The following is a 15,519-nucleotide window of genomic DNA, read 5'->3' as shown; positions in this document are numbered from 1 at the left end:
TAGAAGGTTCAGCAATTTTGGTCTCACCTCTGTAGTAGTCCTCACTGAGGGTGCTCCGAGTCGCTCCTGAATCGGTTAAAAACGGAACAGGCCTATATTTAACATATAAGGTCACAATTGGTTGCTCATTGTAAGAGTGTGAGATCAAGGGAAATGCTGGGATACTACCTTCTGGGCAGCTTCATTTCAGTTGCTGTTGATTCCACTGTATAGGGAATCGGGGACCCTGTTGTTTTGGGGCAACATGATTCTGTTGGCTAGATTGGGGTCCCTGTGTATGCATTTGATCTTGATCTTGAGTATTCGGGTCATTCCATTCATAAGGACATTGATTTCTCCAGTGCCCCTCCTGCCCACAGTTAAAACAACATGTGCGTGACTGCTGGGGGGGTTTGGAAAAACCATGTCCTTTCCCTCTTATTTTTCCTCTTCCTCTGCCTCTACCTCTATTTCCACTGTCCCATTGTCCACCATTAACTTGGGGAGGCTGGGCTTGCACTCCACCCTGATAATGGGTACTCACTGCTTTCTCTTTTATTACATCGAAACACCCTGCTGCTTCTTTCTGTATTAAAGTTTCCTGAAATTGGTCAATCGTCTGTGTGGTCCATTCCGATATCATCTGTTTGACCACCAAGGCGAACTGGGGTTTTAGATTATTCATATAAGTTTGAATAAACAAAGCTCCCACATCAGTAGTTGTAGCTAATCCAGCTTCTGTTGTCCAATTTTCATGAAACCTTTTCCAGAACTCAACTACAGTCTCTCCTGACTTTTGTTTGCATGCTATGGCAGTAGGGAGGGAACTTTTATTTTTAAATACTCTCATCATTTCAGTCTCTAATTCCGTCCACATGGTGTTCCTACCTGGTACTGTGTTTAACCCATATGTTCCCGCATTTCTAGTGTCAATAGTGTTTATAGTTGCAACATTTGCCCAGTTCCAGGAACTGGTGTGTCCTATGATGCCATCAATGATAAGACGCATATCTTCCTGTGTGTAATTTCTACCCTTACAGGCCTTTTTTAAGTAAGTTAAAGTACCTCCTGCAGAGGCGGTGGGTTTGGGGCAATGTTTTACTATCCTGTCAATGTCCTCAATGTCTATTGCCTTTTTCAATATTTCATTTCCAATGGTCATGAAAGGCACTTGAAGATTAGGGTTACAATATACAGCTCCACTCTTTGTTTTAGGGGGACTGAATATTCTATCCCTATCAGCGTTTTCCTGTTCTTCCTCCTGCTCTTGGCCAGGTGGTGAAACTACCTCTCCTATAGCTCCCTGATCTTCTGGTTCAGCTACCTGGACTTGGGCTCCCGCTTCTCTCCTCTGTGGGTGCTGTCTATCTTGTTGTGGAGCAGGAACAATCTGCTGTTGTGGTTGTGGAGCGGGAGGGACCTGCCGTTGTCTGGTTGCATAATGTCCAGCCAGAAGATCAATATCTTCCTTTGCTAAACTTGGATAGACATGTACATATGCGGGTGGAGGATGACTGACTGTTGGCAGAGATGGGGCTGTTGGGTCAGGGAAAACTCTCTTTCTATCGGCTTCTTCTCTATGTTTCTGGTCATAATCTTCCTTACTTAGACATTTGGTGGGCTTTTTCTGTTTCTTATTTTCCCTCTCAAACCAATATGGGGCGTATTTTAACCAGTTCTCCCCTCCCTTTTCCATATAATCCATATCCCATTGGGGATCCCCAGGGTACCAAGGGAAAGTTCTCTTATCTCCTAAACACAATCCTTTAATCATATCCATATGAAAATTATCATTGTTACCATTCCGGGAAAAGGGGTCTACACTGTGCATGGTTTCGGTCCAGCCCGCTAAATTTGAAACCCATGGGACTATAAATTCATAATTAGTACCACAAACTCTGGCTACAAAATCTTTACATGTTTCTCCTGGGTTGGGAAGAGGGGGAGGATCTTCTTTACCTTGTTTCTGACCCATATTGACAGTGGGAGCCGACTGTTTTACCACGCAGCCTTCTGACCCACACAACAGATAATCTTATAGTTTTTAAGCAATAGAAAGAATAAGCAAAAGATTTTGGGGTCACCGGAGTCTATTTCCTCATTAACCTTCTCATATTTCTTCCCAAAAGAAATGTATCTATATATGTGTATGCAGTACTGCTTATCTTTGTGGATTTCCCAAAAACCCTCCAATATTAACCTCTGGCGTGATCCTATCCCCTACTAATTTACGGGTCTAAAAAAACATTAAATCAGAGCTGGGGTAAGGAATATTTTGTCAATAAAGACAAATTAAAAACTTACCCTTAAGCTGATGTTTGTTTAATGTTTTGTATCCCGGACAAGGAGCCCCCAGTTGTAGGGAAATTCAGCTTCTAGGACCACCCAGCTAGGTTCAGGTAATGCAGGAAGACTTCCGTAGACCCCCAGGCCCGGAGATATCAATAAGTGAAACAGGAAACTGGCAACCGTTCACTTTATTGAGGTATCTGGCTTAAACCAGGTCACAATGGTACTTTTATGTGGTCTTGAGATGACATAGGAGGAGTTTCTGAAGTGGTACACGTATACAGAAGAAATAGCTTCAGTCAATATTTTACTTATTAGCTGATGCCATGAGCCAAATTTTTACATCATCTTTACTACAAAATATATGTATTCTTGAACAGATGTCGTTATCTTATCTAAAACAAACGTAAGCCTGAGCTAAGTCAAACTCCACGGTCTTAATATATATATCAGAACGACCTCGAGAACATTTCTATAGATAACACTAGAAACATGTGTGAGTTTCAACTTAAACTCATATCTGAATTCAAGAGTGGTCATGTAACACATAAAATCTAATACAAAATGGAGTCTATCTTGCTATCATTCTTTACAGGCATTGCATGCTATTATTGAGCGTATGATCTATCAAAACCCCCAGATCCTTCTCCACCACAGATTCACCTAGTTGTACTCCCCCTAGCATGTATGATGCATGCATAGTCTTAGCCCCCAAGTGCATACAATTATATCTCTCTCTCTCTCTGGAGTCCATACCTCTCTTTAACAGCTTGGCATTGCATGCTATTATTGAGCTTACGATCTATCAAAACCCCCAGATACCTCTCCACTATGGATTCCCCCAGTTGTACTCCCCCTAGCATGTATGATGCATGCATATTCTTAGCCCCCAAGTGCATAACTTTACATTTATCAACATCAAACCTCATCTGCCACATAGTTACTCAATTAGACAGTGTATTGAGGTCGGCTTGTAAATTGGAGACATCCTGTAAGGAGGTTATTCCACTGCATATCTTGGTGTCATCTGCAAAGACAGAAATTTTACTTTTGATCCCAGACCCAATATAATTTATAAAGATATTAAAAAGTAAAGGTCCCAGCACTGAACCTTGGGGTACACCAATGATAACCTTAGACCATTCAGAGTAAGAATCATTAATCACTATGCATTAAAAATTACTATATACATCAATACTCTGGTATATCATATTAAAATATCACAAGTAAAACAAAAGAAGGAAAACCCCTACTAAATTAGGCAGGAAATTGTTATTTTGTAGACTTGATACTGCCAATGTTTCCAACGCGTTTCAATTGACCATCACAATCTTTATCAGGATGTATCAGGGGTTTTTCTATGAAGGCAAAATGATATGCAAATAATGATACAACATATACAAACAATATATGAAATGTACAAACAGTTGAACATTTTGCACAGAGATATGTACAAAATCAGTATTTAAGTAAAACATTCCTCAAAAAAAAAATCAACACAGGGCTTTTAACCGGCCACAAGTCCTTGCAACAAACCCTACAAGGAGCCACTCGTTTTGACCATGGGGAGTCCTGGTGTGGGAACAATCATGACAGAGGTCTAAAACATAAATAATCATTCATTTGAAGATGTCCACCAAAAGATGAAAAAACAATAAATATGTAAAACATTAGAATTTCTAATCAGTAAGAAGAGATCTTCAATATCAAGCCAAAAGGGGAGACTGGTGTGGGGCTCAACAGAGGGGATGTTACCCCTATAATGGCGATAACCCAATATATAAGGTACAAAAAGATATACAGTGCCTTGCAAAAGTATTCACCTCCCTTGGCATTTTTCATGTTTTGCTGCCTCATAACCTGGATTTAACATGGATTGAGGATTTGCAGCATTCAATTTACAGAACATGCCCATGACTTTGAAGATTTTTTTTTTATTGTGAAGCAAACAACAAATAGGACAAAATAACAGAAAAAGTCAATGTGCATAACTGTTCACCCCCCTAAAGTCAATACTTTGTAGAGCCACCTTTTGTGGCTATCGCAGCTCCACACCGCTTTGGATAAGTCTCTATGAGCTTGCCACATCTTACCACTGGGATTTTTGCCCATTCCTCCTTGCAAAACTGCTCCAGCTCCTTCAAGTTGGATGGTTTACGCCTGTGAAAAGCAATCTTTAAGTCTGACCACAAATTTTCTATTGGATTGAGGTTTGGGCTTTGACTAGGCCATTCCAACACATTTACATGTTTCCCCTTAAACTACTCGAGTGTTGCCTTATGCCACGTACACACGACCGGTTTTCCCATCGGATTAAACTCTGAAGGTTTTTCCGACGGAGTTCCTCTGAAACTGTTGTGTGTACACACGATCACACCAAAGTCCGATCGTTAAGAACGCGGTGACGTACAGCATGTACGACTGGACTAGAAAAAGGAAGTTCAATAGCCAGTAGCCAATAGCTTCTGTCTCGTACTTGCTTCAGAGCATTTGTCGTCTTTGGTCGGAATAGCATACCGATAGGAATTGGTTCCGTCTGAAATATTTAAAACATGTTCTTTTTCTAGGTCCGTCCGAATTTTCATTAAGAAAAGTTAGATGAGGCATACACACGATCCGAATATAGCCTCCGTCTGACTTTTTCTGTCGGACATTCCGCTTGTGTGTATGCGACATTAGCAGTGTGTTTGGGGTCTTTGTCCTGCTGGAAGGTGAACCTCTGTCCTAGCCTCGAGTCACACACAGAGGGGTACAGGTTTTGACCAAGAATATCCCTGTATTTAGCACCATCCACCTTTCCCTCAACTCTGACCAGTTTCCCAGCCCGGACTGCTGGAAAACATCTCCAAAGCATGATGCTGCCATCACCATGTTTCACTGATGGTGTTCTTTGGGTGATGTGATGTGTTTGCGCCAGACATAGTGTTTTCTTTGATGGCCAAAAGGTCAATTCTTGTCTCATCAGACCAGAGCACCTTCCTCCATACATTCTGGGAGCCTCCCACATGCCTTTTCACAAACTCAAAACATGCCATTTTGTTTTTTGCTGAAAGTAATGGCTTTCTTATGGCCACTCTGCCATAAAGCCCAACTCTATGGATTGTACGGCTTATTGTCATCCTATGTAGAGATACTCCAGTCTCTGCTGTGGAACTCTGCAGCTCTTCCAGGGTTACCTTAGGTCTCTGTGCTGCCTCTCTGATTAGTGCCCTCTTTGCCCGGTCCGTGAGTTTTGGCGTATGGTCGTCTCTTGGCAGGTTTGCTCTTGTGTCATGTTCTTTCCATTTGGTTATGACAGATTTGATGTTGCACCTAGGGATCATTTTTTTTATAGCCTAACCCTGACTTGTGCTTCTCAACAACATTGTCCCTTACTTTTTTGGAGTGTTCCTTGGTCTTCATGGCAGTGTTTGGATAGTGGTGCCTCTTGCTTAGGTGTTGCAGCCTCTGGGGCATTTCAAAAAGGTGTGTATATGTAATGACAGATCATTGTGAAACTTATGCCACGTACACACGATCGGACTGATGTCACATGGATGCCGGAGGATGCTGGGACTGTGACATCATAAGGGGGTGGGGTCACCATGTGACATCACCCAATGACCCGCCCACTGTCCCTATATAAGTCATCGCACAACGCGTCCCTGTCATTGCGGCCAGAGAGAGCGTTGAGTCAACATCTCAAGGAAGAAGAGAAGAAGAGAAGGCGGCAGCGACAGAAGACCGGGCCACTGCTAGTAAAACAGCTGGAAGAAGATAGTGGAGGCCCAGCAAGAAGAACCGAAGAGGGGGACAAGACTCCCGAAGAGGGGAACAAGATCCCTGAAGTCAGAAGAAGACCCCCGGATGGTGGCGGCGACGACGAAGAAAGCCGGCCTCCTCAGCTAGTAAAAAAGGTAGCAGAAGATAGCAGAGGAGTCCGGCGAGAAGACCCCCCAAGACGGAAGACCCCCGGAGCTGTGCAATAAATTATTTTAAAAACATGTGTTTTTTTCTTTACACTTTTTTTCACCAGATGAATGGGTAGGGGTACATGGTACCCCAATACTCATTCACATAGGGTGGGGGGCTGGTATCTGGGGGCCCCCTTATTAAAGGGGTCTCCCGGATTCTGATAAGCCCCCCCGCCCGCAGACCCTGACAACCAACGGCCAGGGTTGTCGGGAAGAGGCCCTTGTCCTCATCAACATGGGGACAAGGTGCTTTGGGGTGGGGGGGCCGCAGGGCCCCCCCTTCCCAAAGCACCCCCCCATTTTGAGGGCACATGGCCTCGTATGGGTCAGGAGGGGGGGCGCTCGCTCGTCCCCACCCCCTTTCCCGACCGGCCGGGCTGAGTGCTCGAATAAGGGTCTGATATGGACTTGGGGGGACCCCCACGCCGTTTTTTTTTAGGGCTTCCCCTTTAAGTCCATACCAGGTGACAGGGCCAGTGAGGTGTCAATCTCCGGCAGACAATTTTGAATCAAAACTTCTTTCTAAGTCTGCTGGACTTTTGGAAAGAAAAAGTCAGCAGAAGCCCACACACGGGCGGATAGTCTGATCGTGTGTACGCGCCATTAGATTGCACACAGGTGGACATCATTTCACTAATCTAATTACGTGACTTCTGAAGGTAATTGGTTGCACCAGAGCTTTTTATGGGCTTCATAACAAAGCTGCTTACCAGATATGTATGACCAAAGATTATAATAGTCATACAAGCATGTTGTACCTCTAATGCTACGTACACACGATCGGAATTATGGTCGGAAAAAGGTCTGATGGTTTTCTCGACGGAATTCCAACGGAATTTCACTCAAGCTTTCTTGCCTACATGCGGTCACACCAAATTCCGACTGTCAAGAACACGGTGACCTATAATACATACGATGGGACTAGAAAAAGGAAGTTCGATAGCCAGTAGCCAATAGCTTCCATCTTGTAATTGAATTTGAGAATGTGTGAGTTTTTGCGCGTCAGAATTGCATACACACGATCAAAATTTCCGCTAGAACGTTTTTCCATTGGGTGAATTGAGAACATGCTCTCAAATTTTTGCTGGTGGGAATTCGGCCAGCTAAATTTGGATGGAGCCTACACACGGTCTACACACGGTTGGTGAAAAGCTCTCATCGATCTTTTGCTGGCCTAAATTCTGATCGTGTGTACGCAGCATAAGGGTTAATGGCTTCACCAGCAAGATAAATCAATAGGATTGCCACTTGAACTCCACATCAATACCAGCAGACATGATTCCACACCATAATCAAAGTAGCATGAAAAAAGAAAGCAAGCTCCATAGTATAAAATCACTATAGTGCAAATTTATTAATTAAATTTAGTAAACACATATAAACTCCTGTAAGACAGTGTTTAAAATACCCAAGTGCTCCTGTATGTGAATCAGCGTTTGATACGATCACTGATCGAATGAGCAATAACGTTACGTCCTAAAACTCTGCCCGACTGGTTCTGCTGGAGATAGCATCATCAAGAGAAGTAGCCAGTTCCCTTGATGATGGTGTCTCCAGTAAAACCGGTCGGGTAGAGCCTTAGGATGGGATGTTATCTTTTTTTTATGATGGCACAACAGAATCATCTAGTGCCAAGTCCACTGAGTAGATACATGTAAAATACCTTTATCTAGGAGCTGTGTATTTTGCCATAGCCTCTTCTGATTAGAAAGAGAGGTTTGGCCCAAGGTGGTATGGGAGGCATGCAAGGCAACATGAGGGAGGCTCAGCGAATATCACCAAAATGCATAAACAGTCCAAAATATTGGGGTGGAACCCCAAATGTTTACAAATAAATTCACCAATTGGTTTGACATGATCTAGGGCAAAAGTCATGCCAATTTGGTGATCTAGTAGTCTTCATGTGAAGTCCCATTCAGCAAATGACTATATTTATGTTAGTTATCATATAAGCTAACATATGATTGGTTGTTGTAGGATTTAAAAGGCTTCTTTACCCATGTTAAACTTGTAGTGCTCTTTAACTTAATTGTGGAGATCCAGCGTCTTCTTTATTCAATGTTCTTGTGATGAAACTGGGCCTTCACATTGAAAGCACATGGCAAGTACATGGCAAGTATAATCCAAATCGCTGATATTGCCTTTTGTACTACAGTACTTCTATCTTTAAGTAAGGTGTTATTAATTAAAAAAAAAAATACAGTACAGTATACTAATTTGTATTGTTTCCTATAGGAACTGGAGAGAGTGGAAAGAGCACATTTATAAAGCAGATGCGAATCATCCATGGAACTGGGTTCTCAGTAGAAGATCGCAAAGTGTATGCAATACTCGTGCATCAGAACATAGTTACCTGTGCTCAGTCTTTGGTGGGAGCTATGGAAACCCTACAAGTGCCTTACACCTTGCAAGGAAACATGGTAATATTGTATCTGAGCAGTGTTGAAGTGACACACAGTAAATAACAGTTCTACTTGTTGCATGAATGTTTAGTAAATGGTCCCCAAAAGATCCCCCTTTAGAGCAGGTCAGGTCAGGGTCCCCCATAGATCCCCCTTTAGAGCAGGCCAGGGCAGGTCTGCCATAGATCCTCCTTTAAAGTAGGCCAGGGCAGGACCTCCATAGATCCTCCTTTAGAGCAGGCCAGGGTCCTCCAGGCCTCCTCCAGCACCTTCCTTTCTTGTTTCCTCCTCCTCGGCTAAGTCGCCTCTCGGCTGTTCTCCTTCTCCCCGTCCCGGGCTGGTCGGCCTATTCACTGACAATCACTGTTCCTGCTCCCTCCAACAGAACACAGATATATCACTCCGCAGTCTGCAGCAGCATACACTCCTCCACTCCACTGACCCCTTGCTTCCTCCTCCTTGGCTGCTTGTTCTCTATCGCTGGGTGGCCCCTGCACAGACTACTCCCAGTCCCTCCTTTCAACAGATTACTCCGCACTCCACGCCACTCCACTAGAGTGGGCGGTGCCAGCTGGCCGGCTGGATCTACTTAACAATACACAGGAGAAGACTCTGCACTAAAAAGTTTGTGGCGGCCGCAGACACTGCGAGGGCCGCTCACGGACACCAGTGTGCGGACACCTTGCCGATCCCTGCTTGGAAGTGCAGTGCAATGCACTGTAGGTCTGAGGGGAAAATGCAAGGACAATAAAAAATGCATTTTTGCTTGCACATGACTGGATGATAGAAATCAGCAGAGCTTCCCCTCATTTCAGATCTTCCCCCTAGATCTACAGCGACTGCACTTCCAAGTGCACTTGCAATGCGCTTGCAGTGTTTCTAATTTTTCTAATTTCAGTCTGCTGCTTTATACAAAGCAAATGTAGTAAACATATTTTAAGAGTCTGTTAGCTTACAATTTGGACTTATTGGTCCTAAATTATTATTATTATTAGCGCCAACAGTTTGCGCAGCGCTTTACAACACGAGGGCAGACATTACAGTTACATTACAATTTGGTACAAGAGGAATCAGAGGGCCCTGCTTGTTAGAGCTTACAATCTAAAAAGGAAGGGTCATAAAAGGCTGGAGTTAAATTTCTTGAACACCAGATGTCCCTTTTCACATCCCATGTGTATGGAATATTCTCTTTTTTGAATACATGGAAATCGCTTCCTTTCTCTTTCCAGACTAGCTAGCACTGTAGACCTGACACTGGCTCAGCCAGGCCCAAAGCAAAGGCCCTTTACAGGCAGGGACCACGGGCCTAAAAATAGAAAATTCCAGTGCTAGCTGTCCCTGTGGCTACTGCTCCCAGAACCACCTCTTATGGGCACTGCCAGCCCTCCTGACTGCAGCTGCCTCGCTCCACTGTTCATGACACCACCATCCTCCAGACTGGCTTTGCACCCATCCCAGACTGCTGCATCTTAGTCCTCTCAGGCGTGCCTCCCAGTCCTCCCAACGGTGTGCTCACTCACTAGCCCTCCTAGCTGCCTCTGTGGAACCCCTGGAGACCTGCCCGGCAGTGTTCTCCCACTGTCCTCTTTTGCTCCTCTTGTGCCTCCTGGCCAGGACACCTCTGTGGGTTGTAAGAGGGTCCCGTCTGCACCCGAGCCCAGGCCCAAGGTCAGCCTTCCCCAGACTGGAGAGCTCCCTCAAAGGCCCTGACAGCCTAACACTCCATCTCCATCTTCCACCCAATCAACTCCTCTCCGGCTGGGCTGAACCTGGGTATTTAAGAAGGCCTGCCAATTCAGATTGGGGATTGGTCAGGGCTCCTCAGAATACCCCAGGTGGTTCCACCTCCCCTCTCCCACTCTCTTTCCAGAAAGCACCAGAAGATTCTGAAAAGAAGTGGGAGGTCCTAGTGACACCACATGTGAGTCACTCAGGTCTGCTCTCACAAGCCTGGAAATTTACCTGTTGTCACAAAAAACTACATTACTCTTCTAGCACATTAGAGGGTGCTATATGCACCTCCCACTAACATCCAGCTAATCTCTTAACTGGGAAAATTTACAAAAAAACTAACTCCTGGGCCTAGGAGCAAGGGCATCCCAATAAAAAAAATGTACAAATGAGATGGGGAAAAGGGAACAAACTGTGACAGGGCTATTCACAAACAAATACGTACAAAAATAGAAAATATTTGGTCAGTTACATCATATACAACAAACGCACACCTGACTACAGATCCCTGTAGCTAACATTAACACATCATAACAACACATTTTGAGTCAGATCATCTCTTCCTAAAGAGAGACACTCGCAAAGGTCTTCACTCCAGCCGGAGATGGATGGACAGCCGTCCCATCTGAAAAAGTCCTGCGACACAAACCCACAACAACATCCTATGCTAACAACTACCTATAAATTTTTACAGCGTTTTCTCTCAGGAGGGGATTTTAAACCTACTGACAGAAACAATTGCATCAAAACAGCATACATCACTTCAAACATATTTTCCTTCTTGTTCTGTCAGGAGGGGGATATGACTTGCTACAACGGATCCAGGCACTGACCACCACAGTCGGTATCCGGCGTTCTGGACACAACAGGCACAGTCGCTCCATCCCATCAGTCATCCCGAGGGCAAACCCCCTGCGATGTTCCATACGGACACTGGTGTCCAGCAGTGTCCGATCCTTCAAGTCAGGCAACCAGGTCAGAGCTGGGTATACAAGACCACCCTCCGGCATCTTGCTCCTCCGCCTCATGATCTCTGCTAGCAGGGAACGCTGGGTCTCCTCTAGGGTGTTGCACCGCCCCTTCACTTCCAGACAGGCTGGCGTCTGTAAAACTGATAACCAGGCTCCTCCCCTGCTGCTGTAACCTCTCATTTTAAGATGAACTGAAGTTTCCAGGCATGCTGAAACTAGCATGAATTCTCCTTGTCTTTCAGCACCAACTGTGCCCGAGCAAATGAGGGCAGATGACCGCTGACTTTCCCGGTGGTTGCCGGTAGCAACAATAATGTTTGTACCCATGCCTCACTGAAGGAACACTTCTAGCACAGTGCTGCAGGCTGACCCGAATCACCCCGGGCAACAGTGGACACTTCCAGGCAAAATTTACAGTTTAAGACCCCTTTCATACCAGGCAATCCACCCTAAAGAAGCTGCACCATTGTGTGTAGTGTGAAAGCCCGAGGGCTTTCACACTAAAGCGTTGCGCTGGCAGGACGTCAGAAAAAAGTCCTGCCAGCAGCTTCTTTGGAGCGGTGAAGGAGTGGTGTGTTTACCGCTCCTCCACCGCTGCTCCCCATTGAAATCAATGGGGTAGCGCTGTAATACCGCCGGCAAAATGCCGCTATTGCGGCGTATTGCCGGCGGTTTTAACCCTTTCTCGGCCGCTAGCGACACATTTGTAATCCATCCAAAATTCAAAAACAGAATCACTGAGTTGGAAAAAGAATCACCCCTTCTTAAAAATTACTTTTAACTCAATCAGGTGTAGCTAATCACCATCTCAATGGCACACAATGGCCATTTGAGTTTCAACTGTGATCAGCTGTGGTCATTTTGATTAGCTCAGCATGAAAATAGCTTTCAGGCTCTGATAGTGCAACTAAAACAAACAATCCACTATGGGAGGCAAGGCACTGCCAAACGATCCTCAGGATAAAGTTGTCAGAAGATAGATACAATTTTTTTTTTCAAAGGCTCTATCAATGCCTAGAAGCACAGTGAAGTCTATTATTAATAAGTGGTATTTGGTACAACACAGACTCTCCCTGGATCAGGACGTCCCTCCAAACTGGATGAAAGAGCCAGGAGGAAACTGGTCAGAGAGGCTACCAAGAAAGAGACCCATAGCAACTCTGAAGCAGTTGCAGGAATTTATGACAACGAGTGGTCATTGTGTGCATGTGACAACTATATCACAAATTCTCCACAAATGTGGCTTGTAAGGGAGGGATGCAAGAATGGCCACATGCAGTCATGACTATAAGAGTCTGAGGTCACATGGAAAAAGGTGTTATGATCAGATGAGACTACAATTTAATTATTTGGCCTCAACACCAAACAATATGTCTGGTGGAAATCCAAGAAAACTTACCATCCAAATAACACCATTCCTACAGTAAAGCATGGAGGTGGTAGTATCCTGTTATGGGGGGGTGTTTCTCTGCAGCAGGGACTAGAGCACTTGTCAGGAGAGAAGGTGAAATGGATGGGGCAAATTCTTGAGGAAAATCTGCTGCCCTCTACCAGAAAGTTGTCAATGGGAAGAAGAAGCACGCCACAAAAATAACCACACAGTGAGTGGTCAAAGCAGAAAAAAGTGAATGTCCTTGCATGGCCTAGTCCGAGCTCAGAGTTGAACCCCATTGGAAATCTGTTGAATGAATGCAGTCCACAAAGTGTCACCATCAAATTTTACTGAACTTGAGCAGTTCTGCAAAGAAGAGTGGGCAAATATTGCAAAGTCTACTGTAGATGTGCAAAGTTAGTAGAGACCTATCCCAACAGACTAAAGGCTGTAATTAAAGCAAAAGGTGGTTCAACAAAATACTGACACAATGGGGGGATCCTTTTTCCAACTCAGTGATTCTGTTTTATAATTTTTACTTAATTTTTTCTGCCATTTTGGTGTTATAGAATAAAAGCAGCCGGCAACTCCATACCATCAAGCATATTTATTTTCAAGCCTTCACAGTGAGTACAGTCAGCAGCAGATAGGCCTTGTTTACAGCATTCACACAGCTACTTTTGTTGTTATATCTTTCACGTTGATGTTATAAATTGCACTGCGTAAATACAGATGGATAAAACAAAAACTGTGTTTGTCTTCATTTCAGGCTGAAAAGCAACACAATGTGATTATTTTAAAGGGGGAGGGGGGGCAGTATCCCACAAAAATTAGTACACCTTTCACATTTTTGTAAATATTTTATTATATCTTTTCATTTGACAACACTGAAGAAATAACACTTTGGTACAATGTAAAGTAGTGAGTGTACAGCTTGTATAACAGTGTAGATTTGCTGTCCCCTCAAAATAACTCAACACACAGGGATTAATGTCTAAACTGCTAGCAATATAAGTAAGTACATCCCGAAGTGAAAATTTCCAAATTGCGCCCAATTAGCCATTTTCCCTCCCCGGTGTCATGTGACTCATTAGTGTTACAAGGTCTCAGGTGTGAATGTGGAGTAGGTATGTTATATTTGGTGTTATCTCTCTCACTCTCTCATACTGGTCACTGGAAGTTTAACATGGCACCTCATGGCAAAGAACTCTCTGAGGATCTGAAAAAAGAATTATTGCTCTACATAAAGATGGTCTAGGCTGTAAGCATATTTGTATGTGTATATATATATATATATATATATATATATATATATTTTTTTTTTTTTTTTTCTTTTACATTATCATTTTTTTTTACAAATGGGAGCATTCTTTAATAAGGTTGAGAAATACTGTCAATACTAATTCTTAGCCTAAATCCCTCTCCTCACACTGATAATGTCATTGTATTCTTTTTTCATAGATGAATGGGAAACTGATCAAAAGTTTGGATGTATATAATGTAAAGCAAATAGAAAAACATCATGTTGCTGCCATAAAGACATTATGGAATGATCCCGGTGTTCGCAAGTGTTATGAGAAAAGAAGAGAATTTCACCTGCTTGACTCTGCTTACTAGTAAGATCACGAGAGGACTAGAATATGTGAGAAATAAGAAGTTCCAAACCTTCCCAGTGGAACACAGACAACTATTAAAGCCCGAAAGAGGTTCTAACCCTTTACAGCTCTATCTTAACCAAAAAAAAAAAAGACAGAAGTTCCACTTTAAGAATAGAGTTCTGGAAAGATTCTTTGGATTTTCAGTTTCTGCATATATAATACATATTTAACCCTGAGAACACCATCAATTATACATTGTAATGTTTTCTTTGTTCATACTAATTTAATTGTTCCTGCAATTATTCTATGAGTCACACACCTAATTTGTCAGCAATTTTCATTGGAGTAGAATTATATCACAACCGAGAAAAAAATGAGTCATGCTGACGTATATGGAATGTCAGCATAGATAAAGAGAACAAGAATAAATAAAGACCAGAACTGCTCTTAACAAGTACTAAGCATCTAATACCCAGACCCAAGTATTACAACACAATAGGATAGTAACATTCTGGCTGCATGTAAAATAGTAAAGACTATATAGTAAGGATTTCACAAAAAAAAAAAAAAAAAAAAAGACTATAGGCCCAGATGGAAATGTTCAGCAGGTCAACTGTTCTTTCTGTTATTGAATATTTAAACTAGTTAATGAAGACCACATGAGAAGTAAATAAATTAATTTGAAAGTACTAAACAGTAACAACAGCAATAAAAGCAAACCATTTTTATCAAAATAACAATTTTAGAAAAGATTATTTTAAATTTTGTGAAGCTGACAAGATTAACAAGCTTGTTAAGAGAGGAAATTATAAAATTGAAGTTTAATAAACTTACCGATAAATATCAGGCATGATATTTAATCAGTGCTAAAAGGTACAATAACAAGTCTTGTATTAATAGCATTTGTTCTAAATCATACTTTTTATAGATTAAAGTGATTGTAAATGATCACCTTGTAAAACAACCCATTCAGTTTAAAATACAAATGACAAAACAAAAAATGTGTGTTATAAACAAAACACCATGAAAATAAACTTTTTTCTTTTTTTTTTTAAAGTGATCTCATTCCCTCTGTTCTGAGTTGCATACGAGCTGGGGGAGGAGAAGCAGCAGCACACCGAGCTTGCTAGTATTTGGAGGAGAGCAGGCTGAGTTCCCAACACAGCTAGAGAACTGAACACACTGTGCTCTCATGCTTGGGGTGGTCAGTTTTTAATAGGAACG

The 15,519-nt window shown here is 42.9% G+C and overlaps 1 protein-coding gene across 1 annotated transcript in view; it reads left to right on the top strand.

Annotated features, from left to right (window-relative positions):
• The window catches only part of GNA15 (G protein subunit alpha 15), a 159,289-nt gene that overhangs the window by 94,368 nt on the left and 49,402 nt on the right, over positions 1-15,519 (top strand). Inside the window, exons 2-3 of the mRNA XM_077475585.1 lie at positions 8,457-8,641; positions 14,159-14,313. Of these exons, the coding sequence (XP_077331711.1) occupies positions 8,457-8,641; positions 14,159-14,313 (340 nt within the window). The remainder of the gene's footprint in view (positions 1-8,456; positions 8,642-14,158; positions 14,314-15,519) is intronic.

This window comes from Lithobates pipiens, unplaced genomic scaffold, assembly GCF_037356315.1.
Source record: "Lithobates pipiens isolate NorthernLeopardFrog02 unplaced genomic scaffold, aLitPip1_a1.2 Scaffold_13, whole genome shotgun sequence".
Classification (NCBI taxonomy): domain Eukaryota; kingdom Metazoa; phylum Chordata; class Amphibia; order Anura; family Ranidae; genus Lithobates; species Lithobates pipiens.
Note: the sequence above shows the minus strand (reverse complement) of the source record. Positions and strands in the feature narration are given on the sequence as shown.